We start from the raw sequence: 25,506 nt of genomic DNA, 5'->3' as shown, positions 1-25,506 counted from the left end.
TCCCAATAAATCTATACCTAAGGAAGCTACTGAAAGCCAAGAATGTAACTAGCCTACAGTTAAAGGGTTGATGTCAGTTCTGAGGTCTTCTTTTTTGTTAAGGCTTCTGTGATTCTTAGACTCCCATTCTTTGAAGAAACCAAGATCTGACATTATTGTCAAATTCACCTTGCATGGTCCTTTGTATGAGCTTCATAAAATTTATGTTTGAATTATATTCTGTTTTAAAAAACAAACAGGATGGCTCAGCAGGTAAAGTGCTTATTGTGTAAGCATGAGGATCTGAGTTTGGAGCCCTAGCATCCACATAAAACTTGGGCAAGGTAACATGCATCTATTAACCCAGCATTGAGGGCAGTAGAGCTAGGCAGATCCCCAGAGTTCACTAGCCAGCCAGTCAAGCCAATAGGTGATCTCTAGGCTCAGTGAGTTCCTGCCTCAAAAATAAAGTAGAGAATGACAGAAGATACCCAATGTCAAACTCTGGCCTACATACATGTGTGCATGCACCCAGACACACACATGCACACACATAAATACACACAAACAAAACAGGTATGTGTTCATTGCCCCTCTGAGAGAACAGCATGCATAGTAGGGTCTATTACAGAAGCTTGTCCTTTCTGATAACTGTTCATTTGACTATTTGACTTTTGATTATCTCTGTGTGGATTATCCAATTTACAGCTTGTATCCACTGCAAATTCTTAAGTCCCTGGAGTCCTTTTCCTGCCAATCAGTACATATTTAGGCTATCTCCCCTTGTCACAAGTTAATATATGTTTAGTCATTTTAAGTAATATTAGCATTAGATATAATTAGGAAGAAAATTAGCTTTTCCCCCAATCATATAGAAATTGTTGTCTTTTGTGCTATGTTGAAATAGTTATATTCTCTATCATTAATGTGGATAATCTCAAGTAGCCTAAATGGAAATTCTGTCAGATTTCGACAAAGCCTTTTGTGTTGTTCCTTTTAGGAGTGGAAGATATCATAAGAGGAGCTCAAGAGCTTGAAAACATCATCAAGCAAGGATACTTGGAGAAGAAAAGCAAAGGTATTAATCAGACCCTCAGAGAACAGAACATTCCAGAAAAAAAGAGGGTTAACATATAGGATGGCGTACGGGTACCCAGTACTGTATTAGGAAGATCTAAGGCAAAAACAAAGAAAGGAAAGGAAAGAAGTCTGATGTTAGTGTGCATCAACTAAAGAGAGAAGGCCTGGAGCCAGGCATTGTGTTGTATGCCTTTAATCCCAGTACTCGGAAGGCAAAGGCAGGCAGATCTGTGTGAGTTCAAGGCCAGTCTGGTCTACATAGTGAGTTCCAGGGCAGCTGGGGTACAGGGAGACCCTGTCTCAAAAAGACAAAAAAAAAAAAGGCCCAAACCTTCACAGACTGTGGGCCTCATTCAGACTGGTTCTGCCTCGCTCACATCTGTATCTGCAAAGCAGGTGTTAAATAGTATTTGATGAATGAATGAATGAATGAATGGTATTCTTGTCCTCATCTCTCATTGTGCTGCCTTAAAGAATGATCCTGTTTTTGCCAAGAATGTAATCTTTCTATCATGTGTGAAACAGCCAGTTCCAAATTTCAAGTATGCTCAAGTCTTAACCCTTTAAGTCATTCAGTTAAAATAGGTCCTACATGAACTGGAGGCCTAGGTTCAGTGCTCACTTGGCAAATTTGTTTGGGGGAAAAAAGCTCTTCTCCTGGCCATGGCTTGGAATATCATTTTGATTTATCAGAAGCAACACATAGGCTGGGCATGGTGGCATGCCTTTAATTCTAGCACTTGGGAGTGCTAGAACTTGAGTTCAGGCCAGCCTGGTCTATATAACAAGGCTACTCGGGGCTATATAGTGAGACCCTGTCTCAAACAACAACAACAACAACCACATAAAGAAATGGTGGTAGTCAGGCCCAGTGGTGCATACCTGTAAACACAGCCCTGGGGAGGCTGAGACAAGAGGACAGCCATGAATGTTAGGCCAGCCTGAGCTACACAGGGACACCTCTCTGCAGAAACAAAAAATGAGCAACAACAAAAAAAGATATGGAGAGTTTGAAAAATGCAGGATGAAATTAGATCCTGAATGATATAAAGGAAGCTAGATTAAAAAAAAAAAAAGCTGTGAGGGCACAGAGCGAGCCACCCCACTCAGAACTTGGACCTGTAATAGAGCTTGTCCTGTCAGCTCAGTCAATATGGGATAACCTGTGGGAGTGAATGGGAGGGTTTTACAGTCCATTAACCTGGGAAATAAAACAATAACACACTGGACTCTGTGTTGTTGGATTTTATACTCTTTGGTGATTCTCGTTACCTGAATTTATGTGTCTCACTGCTCTTCTGTATAGATCATAGCTTCTTCGGGTCGGAGTGGCAGAAGCGATGGTGTGTTGTCAGCAGAGGCCTCTTCTACTACTACGCTAATGAGAAAAGTAAGTGTTCTTCATTTGCACAGCAGCCTCTCACTCCTGGATACAAGCACTTGGTAAATTCTCAGGCACTTAGATCTGTAGATAGCAGTCCTTAACTAACACCCATAGAGCGGCAGCATGCTTGGGAAAAAAATAGGCTTGGGTAACTAATACCTCGCCGCCCACTGCCAAAAAAATAGGCCAATATATGGAAGAGATATCTTCTATACTGAATGGTTACATGACATTATCAAAGTTGAATGTTTTGGCATTCTTAAAAAAGAAATTTTTAAAAAAGGCTGGGGAGATGGCTTCAGAGGGCAAAACACTTGCCACGCAAGCATGAGGACTTGAGTTCAAATCCCCAGAATGCACATAAAGCTGGAGGTGGTAAGGTAGGTCTGTAATCCCAGTGCTGCTATAGTGAAGTGGGAGGCAGAGACAGGAGAATCCCCAGCAGTGTGAGGCCCAGCCAGCCTGGCAGACACGGCATTGAACAAGAGACCCTGTCTCAAACAAGGTGGAAGGCAAGGACCAACCACAGAGGCTTTCCACTAACCTCTACATGTGCACACACACAACAGAGAGAGAGAGAGAGAGAGAGAGAGAGAGAGAGAGAAATTGATTTAAAATAAAAAACTTTAAGGTGTCAGGCATGGTAGCACACCCTGTAATCCCAGCACTTAGAAGGTAAGAGGATAACAAGTTCAAGGTCAAACTAACTACTACATAGTGAGACTGTCTCAAAAGTCAAGAACTGACAGGTGTGGTGGACGCCTTTAATGCCATGGGACACTCAGGAGGCAAAGGCAGGTGGAGTTACACAGAAAGTACCAGGTCATTTAGGGCTACATAATAAGACCCTGCCTAAAAACAATTTTTTTTTTAAAATAAGGCCAGGAACTAGGGGTGTAGCTCCATACAGAGCATTTGCCTAGCACGCACAAGAACTTGGATTCAATTCCCAGTACCACAACAAAATAATTTAAATAAAATAATAATAATAATAACAATAATAATAATAATTCTGAGAAAGATAGAAGCAGTGTTAACAACCACCTAGAAATAGAACTTAGGGTTCAGACTCTTTTTTTTTTTTTTTATTCTTTTTGAGGCAGGGTCTCCCTGTAGCCCCAGCAGGCCTAGAGCTCACTATGTAGACCAGGCTGACCTTGAACTCACAGAGCTCCACCTGCCTCTGCCTCCCAAGCACTGGGTTTAAAGATATGTGCCACCACACCTGGCGGTTCAGACTCTCTAAGAATATGTTCCAGCTTTGAGGATGACAGTTGGGAAATAGTCCAGTGGACATCCCTAGAGCCATGATATGGAGAATAATCAAATGCCAGTCCAGTGACTTTTGGACTTCTGGCACCTTTGGTAGTAAGGCAGCAGAAAGAGCCGCAGTTTTGCTAAGTGACCCAGAATCCTTAGGCTTTGCCCTTGGCTTTGTGGGCTCTGCCTCACTCTAGCGCTCTGCCTGCAGCAAATGTCAGTGACCTTCAGCTTCTGTTTACCATCTTAGATTCCTCTGAACCTTTACCCCTATTCCTCTGAACCTTTACCATCTAGGGGTAAAGTATCAATCCCTACTTGGAGCTGATAGCAGCATGCTTGAAAACTGAACAGCAGATATTCTGCATCCTTCGAACCCCCAGCTCACTTGAATTCTAGGCCTACACTGGGCCTACACTGGGGATGTAGCTCAGTTGCCAGGTGCTTGCCTAGCATGCAGGAAAATACAGATTTGAGCCTCAGCACTGCACAAAACGGTGTGCACCTGTAATTTCAGAACTTGGGAAGATCAGGTGTTCAAGGCCAGCCTGGGCTACATGAGACACTGTCTCTAAAAATAAAAAAATTCTAGACCTACAAGCCAACCAAACATTCTATTCTTCAAGTTAATGTGATTTTCTGGGCATGGTGTTGCATACCTTTAATTCCAGCATTCAGGAGGCAGAGGCAGGTAGATCTCTGTGAGATTGAGGCCAAGCTAGTTTACATAGAGAATTCTAGGCCAAATGGGGCTTCAGGGAGACCCTGTCTGAAAAAGACAAATGAGAGAGAGAGAGAGAGAGAGAGAGAGAGAGAGAGAGAGACTGAGACTAATTTAGACCATTGTAAAAAAAAATGTTTATCATTTCCTTTGCATTTAAATACTTAGTTGGAGGGGACTGGAGAGATGACTCAGCAGATAAGAGCACTGACTGCTCTTGCAAAGGATCTGGGTTTAGTTCCCAGCACCCACATGGCAACTAAGAACTGTTCATAACTCCAGTTCCAGGGGATCTGATGCCCTCTTCTAACCTCCACAAGCACTGTATGACATGGGTGTACTTACATATATGCAGGTAATACACTCATACACATAAAATAAAAATAATGCCAGGTGTGGTGGTGCACACCTTTAATCCCAGCACTTGGGAGGCAGAGGCAGGTGGATCTCTGTGAGTTTGAGGCCAGCCTGGTCTACATAGTGAGTTCCTGGACAGCTGGGGCTACAGGGAGACCCTGTCTCAAAAAAGACCAAAATAATAATAATAATAACAAATATTTTAAAATACATACATACATGGTTGGCATGTCTGGATAGAAAGTCAGGTATCATGTCTGTTCATTTAGGACTCAGGTCTTACGGTGAAAGAAAAGTGGGAGGGAGAGCAAGAGCAAGAGGCTCAGAGACTTTTATTGACCATTTTGCCGTCAGGGTGAAATGAAATCTGGCGACCAAAGAAACAACAAAGCATTTTAGTGGCCAGTTAGAACAAGGAGAGATACTTTAACAAAAAAGATTCTAGTGTCAGAAAGCACTGTTGCATGGCTCCCTTCTCGACAGTTACTTCTTATTGTGCCCAGGGCATTTTCTTAGTGGGTATAGTGCTGTGTGTTTCTTTCAGCTCAACCAGATGAAGACAGAACCTTGTTTCCTCTCTTCTTTTAAATCCTGTCCTTCCTTCACCATCAGAATCATCCAAAGGCATTTGAGGTCATGGGTTCAATCCTCAGTACTGAAGGAGTTAGGGGGAAGCATCTACTCAGCAATTCATTCCATGTGACACAGCACAAGCATCACCCGATCCTGCAGTTGCTGTCTGCATGTTCCGTCTCTCAGGTCCCTTTCTTTTTTATCGTCTTCATCATCTAATGATATCAACACCACTCTGCTGTATCCCGATTTGACTTCTTGGAAGAGGAGAAAATACTGAGTTTTAGTTATTCTTCCTCTGGCATAAACTCCCACCTACCCAAAAGTGGGGTGCGGGGAGCATGTGAAGCCAAAATACACATAGGGAATGGAGAGGAGATGCTGGGACTTTATGATACCCCCCTGTGCTGCTTGTCCTTCTCTTTGAATGTGAGCTCTGCTGATCCTCATAATAACATTTCGGCTCTGTAATTGCCTTCAAGAGCCTCACATTTCCAGGCACTCTCCCTACTGTAGTAATTCCTGCTTTCTGTTATTATAGATCTCTTAACATTCTAATAAATTCTCTGTCTCTGCTGTACTCTTTTGGTAAAATAACCATTCATGGAGCATTTCCCTCACTTGCGGGTGATATCTGCCTGGACCTTGCTAACCTTTTCCCAAGCTTCTCAATAACCTTTCTTTGACTATTGTGGTTCCTTGGGGATGTCACGGCTGTTTGGGGCTTTTATTTTACAAAGCAGAGAAGATGTCTTCCCTTGGGAGTTGTGTCTCTCTAGGATACAGGGAGCTTTCCTGTCTTATAGGCAAACAACCCAAAGGAACCTTCCTCATTAAGGGCTACAGTGTCCGGATGGCCCCGCACCTGCGAAAAGACTCCAAGAAAGAATCCTGCTTTGAACTGACCTCCCAGGATAAGCGCAGCTATGAGGTAGGGTGGCTAGAGGGGCTGGTGATTCTCCTTAGCGCTGCACTGTCCTTCCCTGTTGCCTGTGAGCCACGGTTGCTCTGCTGGGTACAACCCTGCTCCTGCTCCTTCCTGACCAGCTAAGACTCTCACTCTTGCTGGGTTCTTTGCTGTGTCATGCCCTCCCTTCTCCATTGCTCATCCTAGAAACAACCTGTGCTTGGCTTTCATCTCCTCATCCCTCCCCTTCCCAGTCTCATCCCATAGATGAGAACTTGTCTATTGCTACTCACAATCCAGTTCCTTACTCAGTCTCTGATTTCCTACCTGCAATTCCCAGCCTCTTCATTTTTCAACTGTTCATCTTTCTGTCCATGAAGTTCACAGAAAGAAACATCTAAGTATAGAGTGGAAAATAACTTGTTTTCCCATGTTTGTCTTGCTGCCAAAAACCCCCTTGGTGGGTGTATCTGTCCATCTCTGGAAGGACGTCTTCTGATTGACGACAGTGGTCTCTGAGGAGAAATAATGAAAACTAAGGGGCTACATGACTCCATCAGCACAAGAAAGGCTGATTTTTCGCTGTGCTCACTTTTATATATTTTGAATCTTTACCTCATACATTCACTACCCATTTTTTAAATTTATTAAAAAATGTCTGTGGGAATACAGTGATATTCACCAAATATGGATTTTTACATATTATCTGCTAGATATAGATAAACCTTATTTTATCACAATTTCACTAACTGAACTTTTGCTAACTTGTGAAAAAGAAAAAACTTGCTAAGATTAAATTAACAACTTAAAGAACCCTTTGACTCTTCAAATTTTCCCCAACAATAAGCTTTTTATGTTTCTATTGTGTCTTGACCCTTAATTTGATAAAATGGCCTAGGTCTTCATTATACAATGTCCAGATTTTTAAAACTGAAACTGAAACTTCTCTATAGGGTCCTTTGTAAACACTATGTAACAGATGTTGTAACAGATGTGTACACTCAGCATGTTTCTAAGATTTTTATTATTAAATTTTGATGGTACTACATTCAGATAAAAGTTTATGTAAAAAGTCCAAACCAGTATCCCTAGAAACATTTTATAGAAATGTGTTTTTAAAAACTATGACCGTAGCTGGAGAGATGGTTCAGCAGTTTAGAGCACTGACTGCTCTTGCAGAGGACCCGGGTTTGATTCCCAGCACCTACATGGCAGCTGCGAACCGTCCCTTAACTCCAGTTCCAGGGGAATCCAAAGCCCTCTTCTGACCTCTGCGGCATTGCATGACACGGGTGCACTCACATACATGCAGGCGATACACTCATACACACTCACTTATATGCAGGCAATACACTCATACACATAAAATAAAAATAATAAAAATTTTTAAAGAAATTATGAATGGGCTGGAGAGGTGATTCAGATGACTCAGTGGTTGCTGCACAACCATGAGGACCTGAGTTCAAATCCAACACCCATGTAACAAGCCAGGCATGGTCTCATGCTATAAGTAGTAGAGACAGGATTGCTGGGCATTGTTGGGTACCAACCTAGCCAAAATGGGAGCCTTAGGTTCAGGGAGAGACCCTGTCTTGTAGACTAAGGCTGAAAGTGATAGAGGAAGACACCCAACACCCTCCTCTAGCCTCTGTGTGCACACACAGGGCACATGCATCCACACATGCGTGCATACCCCCCCCCACACACACACACACGCTGAATACAAAGGAACTAAGAAAGATAATGATAAAGCATGAACCTGTATTTAGGTACAGCATGTATCTTTATCTTGCCCTAATGGTCATATAATTAAAATGTTGTTTTTTTTTTTCATTTCAAGTTGGTTCATTTAAAAAAAATTACAAAGGATTGATGCTTGACTGGTCTGGGTTGAAAATCAGATTGTAGTTTATTTACTACTTTTTTCTTTGGCCCGTTGAATCCAAATCATTACTCTGGTCTCTAGATTCTTCTTCCACGATGTCCTTGGTATGTCCCCTTCCTATTTATTCCCACAGCCATTATAATAGCTAAATCCCAATCAGTATACCCAGAGGACTAAACTACCTTCTAATAGGTCTTCGATCTCCAGATATCCCTATTCCAATCCTTCCTATCCACAGCTGTTGAAAGACTCACCCATGTCCTTTGCTAGAATTGATAGTGGCCTCCTATTGCCTACGTTTAAAGTCTGAACTAGCAGCCAGAGCCCTTTGATCACCTCCTCTGACCCTCAGCTTGCCATCTGAACCTGTTCTCGGTCAACCTGACCCACTTGTAGTCCATATAGGTGATGTTCTTCCTGCCATTCTGCTTGTGGTTCCCATAGCTGAAATGTCCAGCTCCCTCCATCAGTGTCCACCAGCTCTTTCTAAAATTCAAACTAAAACAATATTACTTAGGTAGGCCTCCTGACCTACTCGAGGCAACAATAAGTTCTCCCTGCCTCGTCTCAACATCCTATTGTGGGCCGGGGGTCTACTTTAGTGGTAGAATGTTTACTTAGCATGTGCCAGGCCATGGAGCTGGAGAGATGTCTTCCCAGTTAAAAGCACTGACTGCTCTTCCAGAGGACCCAGGTTCAGTTCCCAGCACCCACATGACTGTTAACAACCAAACATAACTCCAGTTCCTGGGTATCTGCGCTCTCTTCTGACCTCAGTGAGCATTTCACAACATGGGTGCACTTCATGCAGGCAAAACACTCATACACACAAAAAAAAATTAATTATTTATTTTTTAAAGAGAACTTGCTCCTGTAGAGGACCCAGGTTCAGTTCCTGGCACCTACATGGCAGCTCACAACCATCTGTAATGCCAGTCCCAGGGGTTTCAGCACCCCATTCTGGCCTCCTCAGGCACTGCACAGATGTTGTGTGCATACATACACGCAGGCAAACACTCATGCAAATAAAATAAAAACAAATTTTGTTTTTAATCCCATTCTGTCAAGTTCACCTCCTTTGTATTTTGTAGTGTGCCCATCTGTGTACATGTTGGTTTTCTTTTTTCCCATTAACTTTTATTAAATAAATTCCTGATGAAGAAGTAATCAAACAAGTGGTTACACATGGACACAAATATCTGGACTTTAAGAGCTATCATCTCTGGGTAGGTAAAACTGCTGAAGGAAAAATCAGTTGAGTGTGAGTCTCTCCCTCCCCTCGTGGGCCATTGGCCACTGATCCACGAGGACAAAGGGAGCAGAAGCGACAGGGTCAGGATGGCCAGTGAGCACGACAGAAAAGACCTTCAGGGAGTCAGATTCAGTGATACAGCTCCGTTTATTCAGTGGGGGTCAGGAAAAATACAGTGTGGAGGCAGCAGCCAAAGCTTCAGCTGATAGGTCCTCATAGTATGCTTTATTTACATGTGGTAGGGATCCTATCATCCAGCTATAGGGCAATGCCTAATTATCATATAGAAAAAACCTGGGGCAGTTTTATTGCAGGTAACTATGCCAAAGGTCATGTTCCAAATATGGTCAGGCATCCGTGCTTGGTGGCACTTTCCAGGTAAGTCAGGCAGAGAATAGGAGGCCCCCACTGAGAAAGGGAGTCCTTCCATATAGCGCCGAGCCCCTTAGAGCTATCCGGACATGGAGGACTACAACCTTAGCAGCAGGGACAGTTGAGTGAGATATTTTATTTTTTTCTGAATATTAAGCAGATAGAAAAACCTGGACTCCAAACTTGACTCTGAAACTTGGATTCTTCCCTTGAGTCTATCAGGATTCATGGAAATTTTGGTGACAGTAATAGATAAATTAATTACCTCATTTTTCTCTAGTTTACAGCTCCTAGTCCAGCTGAAGCCAGAGACTGGGTGGATCAAATAAGTTTCTTGCTAAAGGGTAAGTGTCATGATTTCAGAAATACATGATCCATGAGTGGATTTTCAGTTAAAGTTATGTCTCATAAGTATAAGCTAAAGGTTGCCACATGTGATTTTTCTGACCCTCTGCTATCTCCCACCCCATATTTCCCTTATTATAACAATACATGTGCCATATGTGAGAAGGTAAGGCAGTCATCCACCTGGAGATGACCTCTGAAGTCATAGTTCATCCACCAACATCATGTAGGCAAGTCTATAATAGGCATATAATCAGTCAGAAAAGAGATTCTCAAAACCAGTTTAATTCATTGTCTTCCGGCCCCTTTTATCCTGGAAAGAAAATGCATGATACTCATCATCTAACTGAGATCCAAAATCTTCTTCCTCCTCTTCCTCCTCCCTTTTTTATTTTGTTGGTGGTGGTGGTGATACTCTTGGAAGTAGAGCACTAAGCTCATCTAATTGGCAGTCAGAGATACCAGACATTAAAAACAAACTGCTGTTTCCCAAGCCACGGTAAAATGCCCCTTGCCTTGGGATGGGAAGAATCCTGCCTGAAGATGTTTAATGACTGCTCTTAGAGTACCCTCTGCTGGCCAGCCGGTAGGCACAACACAAGAGTCGCAGTGCCCAGGAAGCCTTGCTTGAGAGTGGCCTGGTGGGTAGACTTGACCTCACTGAAAGGAAGGGACACCAACTTTGTACATGACCCAAGACACCAGGAGAGACATATCAACCTAAAAAATACCAAGCTTTCTCATCACAGTTTATTATTCTGCACTAAGGTTTTATTGTAGATAAATAGAAAGAAGCACCCGAGCCTTAATTACAAGAATTGCCTATTTTACTCAGTCATGCCTTGGCTATCACAGAAACAAGCAATCATATCCACCAAAAGTATCACATATAATAGACTGGAACTAGGCAGACATGAACATTGATGGTGGGACTACAGGGTACACTCTCGTCTAGGTGCCTAGGATTTATGCGTGTAATATACCCCTAAGTGTGTAAACCTCAATAAAACTCAAAGCAGCTTTATTGAGCTGTACCCTGTGGTACTTTCAGAATCCCACATTGAAGAAATTATTCATTCCGTTTTATTTTAAAACAAACAAAATAATAACATATGGTTTAAGCCACAAATGTGCCTTTGATCCTTTCCTCATATGAAGTTGCACCAGAATTCAGATGAAAATTGCTGAAAAATCTTTATTAAAAGCCTAATCAAGCCAAACAGTTTTATTGTGTTTTGAAACAAATGTCTATGTCTCGCCATCCTTCCCTTCCCTTCCCCAGAGTGCGCTCAGTGTGCTCACCGGTCCTGCAGAGGCCCCTCAGCAGGGTTTCCGAGAGCACATCAGAGAATGAGCTTCCAGCTCCCCATCAGAATAGAAACCAATCTTCCTCCCTGCCCTGGAGCTCCCAGTGCTGAAATGGCTGAGCATCCTCTACTCAGTGACCCACTTTAAGGTCAGCCCGACTGTACAGTTGTGAAAGGCCATGGCAGCCGCGTCGTTTAGCCATTCCATTTGGTCCTGCATCGCTGCCGTGTTTTTCCACACCCCATTTCTTTTCTTCTGTTGCTTTTTCCCATTTTATTCCCCTCTACAAACAAATTTATCTGAAATTCTACAGCAAGACCAGCAGGGAGATAGGCTTCTGAGAGCTGAGATTCCACCAGCTACCCTGGCTCTGTCACCCTAGAGCACTTCAGGCCATCACTCATCGGTCCAGTTTTCTGCTCGACGAACAGTGCGTGGCACCCTGGCATTGTCTTGTCTGGCCTACCCTCTTCCCTTCGCCTTGTGCTCCCTTTCACACGCCCATACTTTTCAGGGCTGCTTCATCCTGATCAAGTTTTATTGCAAGGAAGGATTTATGTTGGTGGTTTAAACCTGATGCAGTGCTGGTCTGGCCTTTTCTGTAGCTTTCCTGCCACCAAGACGTGCATTAGAAATAACAGCACTTAACCTAGTGTTTCATTTCCTTTTGACAGCTTTTATTCTCATCCCCTCCTCTTTCACCCACCTTTATTCCCAGCCTCATTCTCTTTTCTTTGTTTATTCTTATCTTTGCCCTGGCAGATCTGAGCTCCTTAACCATTCCCTGTGAAGAGGAAGAGGAGGAGGAGGAACAAGAAGAAGAGAAAGAAGAGGAAGAGATGTACGATGATATTGATGGTTTTGACTCCCCGAAGTCTGGGTCCCAGTGCAGACCCATGGTCTTGCCTGGGGGCCTGGCAATGACAGAGCCTGCAGAGAAAGAAGAGGACATTTATGAAGTTCTACCAGGTGAAAATTTTCATCTTCTAATTATTTCCCCTAGTTTCAGAAACTCTCGGCCTGATGGAAGAGCATCACTCTAAAACCTCCAAAGGAATCCAGATCTAAGCTTCATCTTCTGAAGGAGACAATGTAGGAAAGTTTTTGGTTTCCAGTACAGAGGCCCTGCTTTGCTCTGAGAGCAAGATGCAGCCAACCAAGGACAATCTTTCATCTGTGCCACATGTGCCAACAAGATTAAAGGGTTAAGAATACTCATGCTGGTTTTCACTGGTTTACCATGAGTTTGGGGGTGAGCTCTCAAAACTCTCTAGCTGCAACTTATTTTCTGTGGCATCGTAAGAATGACAGAAAGTTGCCTCAAAGATATGAAGGCTTTCAAAAGTCTGAAGTATATAAATGCTGACAAACCTTTTTAGTGGTACAGTGAAACCCTGACACAGCGTTACTTGTTATTACCTAGAATCAAATCTCATCTCCTAAGAATAACCCTGCCATGCTTCCCCTCTGCCCACCGTTACAGCAGCTTGGCTCTCTAGACCCCTCTCCTTCAGAAGGCAGACTCACTAGCGGCTCATAAAACGCACAGTCATCACTGCTTCCACAGAGCCACTCCTGGTGGGGATACAGCAGCTGGTGAACAGTGCCGAGCACAGTGGGGGTCAGACTGGAAAACCGAAGCCTGAGCCTTTTAATTGTGAGGTAGTTAGACCACGGGAACACTGAATCTTCAAGTCCATTCAGAAAGCGCTCCTGTGGAAATTTGCCAGGAGTTTAGTGCTCTGCTAAGAAATTCAAATTAAGCCAAAATTTATAGCAATTTAAACCTCCATCCCAGATTAACCTAGGAATGAAGGTAAATCTAACACTCAGGCCTCTGAAGACAGGGCCTACTGTTAAAAGCATCATGAATAACCACATTTCAAGGCTTCCTAAGAAGGGGGTCCATGGGGACTGGCGAGATGGCTCAGCAGTTAAGAGCACTGGCTGCCCTTGCAGAGGACCCAGGTTCAATTCCCAGCACCCACATGGTGGCTAACAACTGTCCATAATTCCAGTTCCAGGGGAATCCATGGCTTCTTCTGACTTTCACATGCATTGCACAACATCAGGTGCACTTACACACAGGCAGGCAAAACACTCATACACATAAAATAGGAAGAATAAATACAATTTTTTTTAAAAAAAAGAAGAGGGTCTACCCTCTCAACTCTGCATTCCCTGTTTGTCTCTTCCCTGGAAGAGAAGCCATGCCACAGCTCCCTGAGTCAAGGAGGGTTGTGTCCACACATCCCCACCAAGGAGAGCTGTTTCTCCTAGTTCCTCCAGCCTCTGCCAGTCCCCACTTCCCTGGCCCTTTTTTGTTGTTGTGTTTTATTATGCAAATGATATCTTGGTTGAGGTCGAGCCATTTCTTGTGTCTGAAGTTAAAAAAAAATGATAATTTCCTCAGCAAGTCATCGTCGTTAATGAAGTTTTACAAAAACAGATACAACCAAAGGAAAATAAAATTTCACAGGTGATAAATTTTTCCAATTTCCCTGGCAGAATTCGATAGGATTGTTAAATTAAGAGTGAAGGTGTCTGTTAGAAAGCAACGAGCAGTGATGGGTAATTTTATAGAGTGGAAAATTGAATCAAATTGCTACATTAAAACACAGCTCCTCTGAGAATCTTCCCTTTCACAGCCTGCTCCATTGCAACAGCAGGGTGCAGAAATGGATCTAATTCACCACACTCCCTAAAAGGAGATGCACTCCCCAACTTGGCCAGAATCTTCCTAGTGAGCTCACATTCTGCTCACTGCCCAGGTTTAAGGCATACCCAGGTGATGGTCCACATTGGGGTACAGCTGTGGAAGGTGCTCTGGGAAAACCTCCCTGAACCACTAGGCCTTCTGAGGCACAAAGAAAAGGCCTTTCAGTGCATGATGTGTAGTTGAGAAGTCAGGGAAGACGAGGCTGATGCTCAGAGACAGAGTAAAGGAAATAGGATGAGTTGGAGGCCATCCCCTCACTCCGGGTGGGGACAATGTTTCACTGGCTTCTTAAAGACCATGTTCCTCCTGCATCCTGCCTCCTGCAACTGCTCAGAATTCCTCCAGACTTCCTACTGTTTATATATAGGAGTTGACCCAAGGGCATAGAGATCAGTGTGACTTCTCAAACAAGGCACTAACCCTATGCCCACAACTCCTATCCACAGAAAGTGAGGGAACCACACAATAGGAAAGCCGGGATCTCTTTCCTCAGGTTATAGAGATAGCAGCTACCCTGCCTGTGCTTCCAAAGAACAGAAGCCATTGTCCACCACAGTTCTTACAGACAGCATTGAAGAGGGCCATATATAAGCACTTCATTATCATGTGATTACTTCAACCACATATCTCCATCAGCCAGCTTCTGGTCCACTCTGCTCTTGCTGCTTCTGAGATTGTTGCTTGAATTTTATATGTGCCCCACCATCAGGCCTGTAGGGATTGAAAAGGAATGTGAAGGGCCTAATACTGCCTCCTCAGCCCCCTCAGCTGCTGTCTCACAGGACCAACTGCTGAGCAAGAGCATGTGAGCAACAGCTAGATAAGACAGGTACAAAGCTGGCTGTAAGTCAGGATGGTTCTACTGTACCTCCTGCTGGCTATGAGGCCTTGAGCAATTGTCTGACTGTCCACTTGTAAAATGGGAAAAGCAATAGTAGCTTCCTAGAGGGATCTGGGGAGAAGTCTGGAAATGATATGCATAAAGTACCGAGCATAGAGTGCTGGCATGCAGCAAGCACTCAGTCTTTGATGGCTAGTTTCAACCTGGTGGTTTCTAAATAGAAAGTATTCCATCCTCCAAGAGTTGGAGGTATGGCTAGGTCCCCGCCCTCACCAGCCAGACCTAAGACAGTCCAGTTGGGCATTTGCAGCTATGGGTATGAAGCAGGTAAAATTGAAAAGCCTGAACAGATGGAATGTGGAGCACACCTTCTGCTCAGGCCCTTTTTACTAAGAGGCCAGGTGCTGGGTGGAGAGACAGCTCACAGTAAACTTTGGATTGTGCTAACATTGCATACCCATCAATAGCCAAATAGCTCAAACCTCTAACATTTGTTTTGTTATAACCAGTAAACAGTTCTGTGAAGGATATTTAGCACCAAAGGGTCCGCTGAGCCTCCTCTTTGGGATGGGGACTACGCAAGTCCTCACTGTCTCTATGGAGAGAACGGTGTATGTGAGGCCTTTCCTCCTAAGGGTAATTTAGATGGGCTTCCTAGTAGAAAAGAGCATGCAACACATACCAAGTCAATAAATTTTTTTCCTAATCAAAATAATGTATGAATCATCAAATTAAATGCACTATATCATATTAATCATTTGCTACGTGGGTAGCAGTCTTGTCCCCAGAAGGGAAAAACAGAGCACTCAAGGTTTTCAGCCAGACCACAAAAATGTTAGTCCTGGAATATATGGTTTCAAAGTTGGTATCCATTGGGATTTCTGAACATTCATGTTTGTGGTAGATTAAACTGCAGAGAACTGCCGTGAAGAAATACTAAAGCCGTATTAGTATAGGAGGCTCTAGGGCTAGAGCGATGGCTCAGTGGTGAAGAGTGCTTGCTACTCTTCCAGAGTAACAGAGTTCGGTTCTCAGCACCCATGTCAGGCAGCTCACAACTGCCTGTACTCCAGCTCCAGGGGATCCGATGCCCTCTTCTGGCTTCCACAGGCACCCACCCACACATGGCATACACTCACACAGACACCCAGACATACACATTAAAAAAAAAAAAAAAAAAAAAAAAAAAAACTTTAAAAAGGTTTTTATAAACCCTTGTTCCTCTTCCCTGAACTTATTCTGCAGGCTAGCACAGACTCAGATCTATGATTCAAGTTTCCATATAAGAACTTTTGTCAGGTCCCCCTTTGTCTGAGGCCTCAAGACAAGAAACCAGGAGGGCATCTGAGACCATTAAGAGCTGTAACTAGAGTCTTGTAGCAGTTATAATGGCAGCAAAATCCAGCTGTGTTCTGCAGAGACTTGAGAAGAGCAAATGGAAAGGGATGAGGGCTTTCTGAGAGTGTCTGTGCACATTCTGAAGCTGCCCACACTGCCCCAGGGGGTTATTATAGACCCAGAATCCAGATTGCTTTATAATAAGGCATATAACTGGTTTTTTTAAATTAGAATCCAATGGAAACAACATTCTGTGGGATTATCTTTCCCCTATCCAGTTGTCTGGACACACAGGAAGAGAGAGAGGTGACAGTAAGAAAAAAACAAGCCCAGGCCCCAAACACAAGACGTGTGAAGAGTCAACTCTGTCCCCAGCCTCCAGCCTCCTAGCTTTTTCTCTCTCACGCGCTCTCTTACACCCTGAGCAACAGCCATGTGGTGCTGCTGCTTGGCCAGCACCAGCTGGAACCATGTTGTTTCTTCTACCTAACCTGTCCCCCCAATCTCTGCCAATGAAATCCTGTACACTCTGCTCAAATGGGTCCTCCTTAGTGACACACTCCCAAATATTCCGCTGAAATTAAGCTCTGTCTCTGATCATGCAGATTTGTGCCTTTCTCCCCAATTAGTAGATGCTCAGTCATGATTTGTCAAATTAAATTCTGTGTATTCCAAGTATTAAAACTGAGTTTAGTATCTTATATATCAGTATCGAACCTTGGAGATAGGATGGAAGTACTGAGGTGTGACAGTTGAGATTACCCAAATGCACAACAGAGAAAAAACGTGTTCTTAGCCGCTTGCTTGTATTTTCTGTGTTGTCTAAGGATCTGTAGCATCTCTGTGCATACCATGGAGCAGTTCATTTCTTTTTTTCTGAATGTTCCCTTTGCACTCAAGTCCCTCTATTTCTGTTGCACCTGTCACCAGAACACCTTGACATCTGGTTGCACACTGATACAGTTGGCATATTTTAAAAGCTTTTGTCAGTTTGCTTTGTTTGGGGAGAATGATCTTCTGTCTTTTTGATACAGTCATCTTTTTCCCTGTTATTCTTTCTGCTGTCAGTGTGGCCACTGGCAGGGGTGGGTGCCAAAGCAGCACTTCAGAAAAGAGCCAGGTATCAGAAGAGGCTAGCTCCTCTCTGTCCCTCCTAGGTGGTTTCAGTGTCCTGTTCTTCTCAGCCTCTCATTAGTGTCCCTGACATAGTGCCAAGAATGTTGATTGAAATCGACTCTCCAGATACTGATGCTCATTTGTGATGCCCCATGGCTCTCTCACATGCTTACACAGTTAACAGAATCTTCTTCAACTGTTTTCCCAATTGAGATGAGATATTTGGGAATCAAGTAGAGCATTTAATGTAATAAGTGGGCAGTAATCTTCAGAGGTTAATTTGTTTAAAGACTATGTAAGATTGGGGTCCCATATGCCCTGTTAGGAGCAAGGACCATTATAATCTATTACTATTTAAAGTTGAACTCACACATAAATTTTAATTCTCTCTTAAATGAAGATGTATTTCCATAGATGTTATACTAAAATGCCTAATAATATTCTTATAAAGAAGTTCAATGAGCTCTTTGACCTAAAAAATATTTTTCAAAATGGTCTTTTAAAATTAAAATATCTGGTCAGTGAGGTGGCTCAGTGGGTAAAGATGCTTTTCACCAAGTCCAACAACCTGAGTTCAATCTCTAGAACCTACATGGTAGGAGAGACTCCTACAAGTTGTCCTCTGACCTAACACCATTTCTGCATACACACACACACACACACACACACACACACACACAAATGTTTTTTAAAATGATTAAAAACTAAATAAAAATAAAACCTCCTTGTACAGAGTAACAAAGATTTTAGCTACCTTCCCACCCCCCTTTTCATTCAAAAGATCTTCTTTTCAGTTGTTAAGCAAACATCTTTTTTTTTTTTTTTTTTTTTTTTTTTTTTTTTTTGTCTTTTTGAGGCAGGGTCTCCTTGGAGCCCCAGCTGGCCTAGAACTCACTATGTAGACCAGGCTGGCCTCAGGCTCACAGTGATCTGCCTGCCTCTGCCTCCTGAGTGTTGGGATTAAAGATGTGCACCACCACGCCTAGCTACAAACATCTTGACTTGATCCCTTGAAAGATCCCAGTTTGGTTTCACAGAGGGTTTGAGATAAACTGTATGCTTGTCTGTACCAAACCCTCTGAAGACAGGAAGGTGCCAAAAGTTGTGCTCTTTCCAACCAACTGTGGAAGGGCTTTCCTGCAGTAGGTGACAGAGCCCCATCCTTGGGCTTTCAAAGGCTCCTGGGCACAGCCCCAGGTCCATCATCAAAAAGGCTTAACTGGAGCCCACTTTCAGCCGCCTGAGAAGGGCAGTGCAGACAGAACAGACCTGGGGCCTGGGAGCCTCCACACACATCACAGCAGAGCACAACAGTGACGAGTAGCATGAGCTCAATGGCTGGCGTTTCTCTTTCTTTCTAAGTGACTCCAAAGGCACAATGAAAATCAGGGTGTCTGGTCTGGAAGTGAACCACACAGATGGATTTCTATTTTTTCCATTTTTTTTGTATCATGACTAGATTAGGTGCTGCTGCCTGAAAGGATAGAAAAATCAAGTTTTAAGCTCTCATTTTTATCATTGCAAATACATTTACATTCTCTTTTTTTTACAAATGCAAAGAGCAGGCAAGCCACTTTCAATAATTTATTTTAAAATCAATGCTAATGAGGTTATGTCTCGTCAGTGGCCGAGTTTTACAATAAAGTCTGATTTATTTAGAAAAGATCTTCGGTGTAGCTTCCCATCTAATGGTAGTGGGAAGGAGGTAGAGAAGCAGGCACGGTGACCCTCCAACTTCGGATCCAATTTGTAATTCACAGCGGAGATCTGACCCAATTTACATTGATTAGAATTGGGAGGAAGAGACAGCTGCGCACGGCCAACAGAGGTAGAATAAACCGTCTCTGTAAAGTGCCTAAGCACAGCAAATTATTCGGCCTTGTGATTGAGCTGCTTGATGTCAGTAAAAGAGCTGCTCTCTGTCCAAATTATCAGGTATCCCTACAATGAGGATGTACCAACTTACGTTCTAATATTTTCAATCCTGTAAAATTAGCCCGACGTCCAAAAGAAGCATTGTAGCGGAGGAAGGAAGTGGACAGTGATGGGAAGACAATGCGGAAAGAATGATGTTTAATGTGATTTATTTTGGCATGATCTGTTTCCTCCATTTGATCTCACTCCATTATCTCACATCTTTGTTTCTCACTGTGGGTTGGGGAGCACTACAGGTGGTAAGGAGGAAAATTTCTGCTGACAAACCATACATAGAGATAAGAATCATTCAACCAAAGTGCTCCTTTCCCCAAAGCATCCTGTTGAGCTACATATAGATTTTTAATCTTGGTAGCAGGTGAGTTACTTCTCCAGAATTTCAATCTCTTAATTTTTATTTTTGCAAGGAATGGTATCATTTTTCTAACATGAAACCAGGTGCTTTAATGCTCTATAGTAGTCTTAATATGTTTTTTGTTGTTACTTCTTATCTTTGAGCTTAGAATTTGCTTCCCCAAATCTAATGTTTTAAAGGTTAGAGGGAGAATATTTCCAGATCATCTCCTCGAATATTCCGTTTAGTGGCATAATTGTGAATAAGCAAGGCAAATAAAATCTAGAAAGATAAAGTAAATATGCCCAGGAGAAGCTAAGAAATCAGCCCTTAGAACATCACTTACTATGCCCTATCCCTGTGTGTGTGTGTGTGTGTGTGTGTGTGTATGAAAGAGAGAGAGAGGAAGAGGGAGAGGGAGAGAGAGAGAGAGAGAGAGAGAGAGAGAAGACAGAGCAGTTGGCAAAAACAATAACCAGCATATTTTGCCCCATATATGTTTACATATTATAATATACAATTATTAAATGTGATTCCAGTACACATGCTTTCTTTATAAAGGCAAAAATTTTTTACCAAGTAGTGTGAAGCCAGAAATGAAACAGGTTAATGAGGGTAAGAAACTTAGGCCAATCACGTTGTGACTTTGACCGTATAAACACTTGACTGGAGTTAGACACTAGCACTGACTTAGAACCCATTGTGAATCTACAGCAATTAATTAAAAGACCATTCCAACTGCCCTCAGGAGCTTATACTCTAATGAACAAGGCAGGCTGAATAAAAACAGTAAAAAGATAACTATAAGCCCCAAGTACTAGGAACATAAAATTATGTACATGACCAGCCTCTGCTACAGCCGAACAGAAATGGATGTGTTAAGGACTAATTAATCACAGAGGGTTTAAAACCTACTTCCAATCACACACACACACACATACACATAGTCATTCACTCAAATCCTGACTCTGGGGTGACTAAAACTAGAGAAGATGCCTGCATGTAGCTAATAAGTACAGGAGAGAATTGCACACACAAAAAAGGAGAACTAGGGATTGAAGAAAAGAATTAGGATTCTAGTGATTAGCCCCACAGTGATCCAGTGGATTAGAAGCTCTACCAGGGCAGGGACTCTGACAGTCTTGTCCATTGCTTGTCCCCAATTCCTAGAGCAGTATCTTGTGTATAGTATGCTCTTCAAAGTGTTTAAGAATGAATGAATAAGGAAGAGAAGAAGGAGGCCAGTTGGAAGCTGAGAGATGATGGGGGACAGGGGGGAGAAAAACACAGCAATTAAACTTTCCTTAAAGAGGAGTGCCCCAGCTAGACATGATGGCACATGTCTGTACTCCCAGCACTTGAGAGGCTAAGGTAGGGGGATCAAAGAGTTCCAGTCTAGCCTGGGCTGCATAGCAAGCCTCTGCCTTGAAACACGAGAAAAAGTGGGGAGGTGTTCAGGGAGCCCAAGGAAAGGTGACCTCTCTCAGAATAAAGACCATGAGGACTGTCCCCCACTGATTGCTAATGCTGGTCATTTGTCCCCTCAGATGAAGAGCATGATCTAGAAGAGGATGCGCATGGCACTCAACGAGGAGGTATGAGACAAAGTTGTACAATGCTGGGTGGGACATTGGGCTTCTAGCTTGAGAAAGCGCTACCATTACTGGACTTATTAATGAATAGGGTCCTGGTGTATGACACCAAAAGCCCCAAATAAAGTGACTGGCTAGAGAAGTACCTTAACTTTAAAAGCAGCCATCCGATCATTTTAACTGATGTCCTAGGACAGCCAAGATTTATCTTCAGAAGGTAGGAAGCCAAAGCAGATATTTATTCTTTCCTATCAGTATTTCTTAAATCAGAGCCGTTAAAATAGAATTGCCTCATCTCTGAGAGATCGGAGGATTGAGAATGGAAAGAATGGAAATGTCTCCTCTCTGAGAGGCCCAGAGATTGCAAGTTCAGAGGGGAATGGAAATGTGTCAGATCTGAAAAGTGAACCTGGGGTGAAGGATAGACTTGCTGGGTGATGCTGACTTCTGATGGCCTGGTTTGATTCCAGGCACATTTGGAAATGAATATGTAACAGGTTTGTTGAATACAAAATCACATCTTATTCATCCCAGACTGTTAGCCATGCTTCAGGCTGTTAGTGAGCCCATCCCTCCTAAGGTCAGATGCCCCTCAGAGCCTCCTTAAGTGGACCAAGGATGTCTTCCTTCATTGTCAAAAAAGGACTGCCACACATTGCTGGGGCCACGTCAAGGACATTCATTCCATCAGCAGAGCCAGAATTGGGACTGATTTAGACACAGGTAGATTGTTTTTTTCCTTAGAGTCTGTGAAAATCTGAAGCTTGGGAGTTCTTTCTCGCTTTTCCTCCCTTCCCTCTCTCCCTCTGCTTCTCTGTCCTTTCCCTCATTCTCTTGTCTCTACTTTCCTTTTGTCTTCTCATTCTTAGCCATTCAACAAAGCCCTTTTTCCTCTCTCAATCTCTGCAAGAAATAAATCTGTGTGCATGCGCATGCATGTGTGCATTATGCACGTGGGCACGCATGTGGCATGGCATGCATGAGGAGGTCAGCAGACAACCTGAGGTGTTGGTCCTCACCTTCCATCCACTTTGTGTGATGCAGGCAAGGTCTCTGTTGTTTGCTACTGCCCTGTGTACACCAGGCTTTGCTGGCCCATGAGCTTCGAGTCTCCTGTCCATCTCCCGTCTTGCCCTAGGAGGACTTGGATTACAGATGTGCACTACCATATCTGGCTTTTAGATGGATTCTGGGGATTCAAACTCCGGCCCTCACTTTCAGGTCAAGTGCTTTTACCCACTGAGAGCTCTCCTCAGTCCCTGCAGGAAGCGAATCTTAACCGTTTAGTGAAGGACCCAGGTTTGCAGGGCTCCAACTTCTCACCCAAGGAAGAGGAAGGACAGCAGCATCAGAGGTCATGGTGCCACGGCAGAAGAGAAGCAAGTGGGATGAGTAAGATTGGAGGATGTTAGGGGTTTGAGTACCTCCTGATGAATAATAACACATGGAATTAGGTCTTCTCTGAAACCTAATTTTTTTCTTTTTTTGTTTTTTGTTTTTTGTTTTTTTGAGACAGGGTCTCCCTGTAGCCTCAGCTGGCCTGGAACTCACTATGTGGACCAGGCTGGCCTTGAACTCACAGAGATCCACCTGCCTCCACCTCCCAAGTCCTGGAATTAAAGGCGTGTGCCACCATGGCCAGCTCTGAGACCTAATTTCTATTGTGTTCTCCTTGCTGTGCAGAATCCCAACAGAAAAAGGTGTTTTGACCAATCACATCCCAGATAAGTCTTTTCTCAACTGACTTCTATCACCAGCATAGGAAGGATGGGTACCTTGGTGGGATAAGTGCAAGCTTCCTATGGCAACATTGTATTAAACTCCATTCAGAAAGTGTCAGTCTAATACTGTGTCAGATTCCTTCCTCACTGCCTTTCCTCCTTCTGCCAAGCTCTCTCTTAAGGTTCTGTCTGGGATGTGAGAGGAGAGTTACTTCTTAACTGTCCCAACAGGTATAATTCAACTAGGTTTTTCTTTTTGTTTTTGTTTCTGTTATTTTTTTTAAAAAAGCCTTTTGTTTTTCATGCTTCCTGCCTCCAAAAGAGGTATTGTAAACATATGATTATCTCTAAATATGTTTCTATGGCTTATACTCCCCACCAGTTATAATGATTGGTGACTCAGTGATTAAAAAACAGGAGGACTTTTCGCTCTCTCTGCAGAATCTGAGGCAGGAATTTTTATTATTTGTGTTTACTTATTTATTTATTGAATTTATACAGTGCCCTTTTTTTTCAAAGGAGCTATGGAAACTGCAACAAATATGTAACAGCCCAATGTTATCACTTAGTATTATAATAACAAAATATAGAGGTCTGGGGGAAAGGCAGGCAGCCTCAGTGAAGGCAGTTAGTTAAAAGACTGGGACAGCGAAAACTCAGCCTTAGGTAAACTCCGTAAGTTTGCTTCATTTAGCTTTTCTCAGGTGTTACATGTTTTGGAGGAAAAGCCATTTTAATAAACTGTCCTTTTCTTTCTTCCTTTTCACCTAAGATACTAAAGCTACCAGTGGCCATGGACTCTGTCTTCCACTACCCTCCAGAGCCTGTCCTTGAATGCTGTGCCTCTCTCTGACAGAATTGCTAACATTTTTAAGACCCAGCTAGATCTTATCAGAGAAGGGAGGGAGGAAAGGAATTCAGTTATCCTTATTGAGTGTTAATGATCCTGTAAAATGCAATTTCTTTTATTTTATTCTGTTACCTAGAAAATCTATCACAGCCTTGTAGTATTGATTGTTCAATCTATAAAGAGCATCCACTTACAGCATGACTGCTAGTAACAGGGTTATTTTAATGAGTGGCTCTTCAACACCTCAACCTTTCTCTAAATTCCAACCCATCAGCTCCACAGTGGAGCTAACACTTAGGGTGTTTAGCGATAAAATCATATTTCCCTTCCTTATCATGAGAAGGTAACATTCAGGTAGCCAAAAATAAGACTCACTCTGTGCTGTTTGTATGAAAATTACCTTCCATTTGCTTGGGTGTGCCATGCTGTGGAGACACAAACATCCTTGAATACATCAAATCACTGACCAAAGAAGATCGTGGAATATTCTCTCTCTCTCTCTCTCTCTCTCTCTCTCTCTCTCTCTCTCAAATTGTGCGCAAACCAGGCCAAAGGAAAGAGAGACCATACTATTGTGGTCTTATTAAGCATCCAGTAATTTCAGGAGGGCCCCCAAAATGGTCCTCATAAGCATTCCATCTTGGAGACCTTCTGAGGGCCCACTGTGGTGCCCACCAACGGAGATCTGCTACAGCAAAGAAAAGGCAGGGTGGGAGGCATGAGGCACTCTCTGGAAGCTCTTCCTCTTTGATTTCCTGAGACAAACTAACTATGCTAAAATTTTGACTCAATAAAAACCAGGGCTCACACCTTTAATCCCAGCACTTGGGAGGCAGAGGTAGGCAGATCTCTGTGAGTTCAAGGCCAGCCTGGTCTACATAGTGAGTTCCAGGACAGCTGAGGCTACAGGGAGACCCTGTCTCAAAAAGACAACAACAACAACAAAAAAAAAGGGCCTGTGATTGTCTGCCGTATATAAATCATACTCGCAAAATTAAGGGTCGTGGTAATTTCATGACTCGAGATGCAACTAGCTTGACCATAATAAACAAATAGTATTGAAAATTAGTAAAATGTACTCTTCCTACCCTAGGGTCACAGTCAATGGAACCTGGTTAATATTTTCCAAAGTCATTAATAAAGTAAACAGAGCATCTGCTTTGAATGTACTAAACATGCTGGCCCTTCCTGTCTTGGCCTAGAAAGCATGTCCAAGTAGCTTCTAGCAAGCTGCTGCTTATTGGGTTTGGGTCCAGCTCTTGCTGCACTGTACTCTGGTAGGGTGGTTTTCATCTGTCTTCTAGGTTTTGTCTCTTGTCCCAAATTTAAATGACTGTGCCCCATTCACACAGCCCCTTTACTCATTAAGAAAATTCCAGCACCCACATGGCAGCTAACAACTGTCCTTAACTCCAGTTCCAGGGGATCTAATGCCCTCTTCTGACCTCCGTGGGCATTGCATTACATGGGTACAACACATACATGCAGGCAATACACACACATTAAAAAATCAAAATAGTAAATTTAAAAAGAATTTTTTAAAATAAAATGTGAACAAAGGCAGGGCATGGTGGCGCGTGCCTTTAGTCCCAGCATTGCGAGGTAGAGGCAGGCAAATCTCTGTGAGTTCAAGACCA

General features: G+C 43.0%; 1 protein-coding gene across 2 annotated transcripts in view; it reads left to right on the top strand.

Annotated features, from left to right (window-relative positions):
* Positions 1–25,506, top strand: part of Skap1 (src kinase associated phosphoprotein 1) — a 315,747-nt gene that overhangs the window by 256,833 nt on the left and 33,408 nt on the right. For both annotated transcript variants that reach the window (XM_017799420.2, XM_017799421.1), the window contains exons 5-10: positions 980–1,057; positions 2,366–2,449; positions 6,161–6,285; positions 10,051–10,114; positions 12,186–12,392; positions 21,254–21,301. In XM_017799420.2, coding sequence (XP_017654909.1) covers positions 980–1,057; positions 2,366–2,449; positions 6,161–6,285; positions 10,051–10,114; positions 12,186–12,392; positions 21,254–21,301 — 606 coding nt within the window. The remainder of the gene's footprint in view (positions 1–979; positions 1,058–2,365; positions 2,450–6,160; positions 6,286–10,050; positions 10,115–12,185; positions 12,393–21,253; positions 21,302–25,506) is intronic.

This window comes from Nannospalax galili, unplaced genomic scaffold, assembly GCF_000622305.1.
Source record: "Nannospalax galili isolate Female #2095 unplaced genomic scaffold, S.galili_v1.0 scaffold95, whole genome shotgun sequence".
Lineage (NCBI taxonomy): Eukaryota > Metazoa > Chordata > Mammalia > Rodentia > Spalacidae > Nannospalax > Nannospalax galili.
The sequence above is the reverse complement of the archived record's forward strand: the minus strand, read 5'-3'. Positions and strand labels throughout refer to the sequence as shown.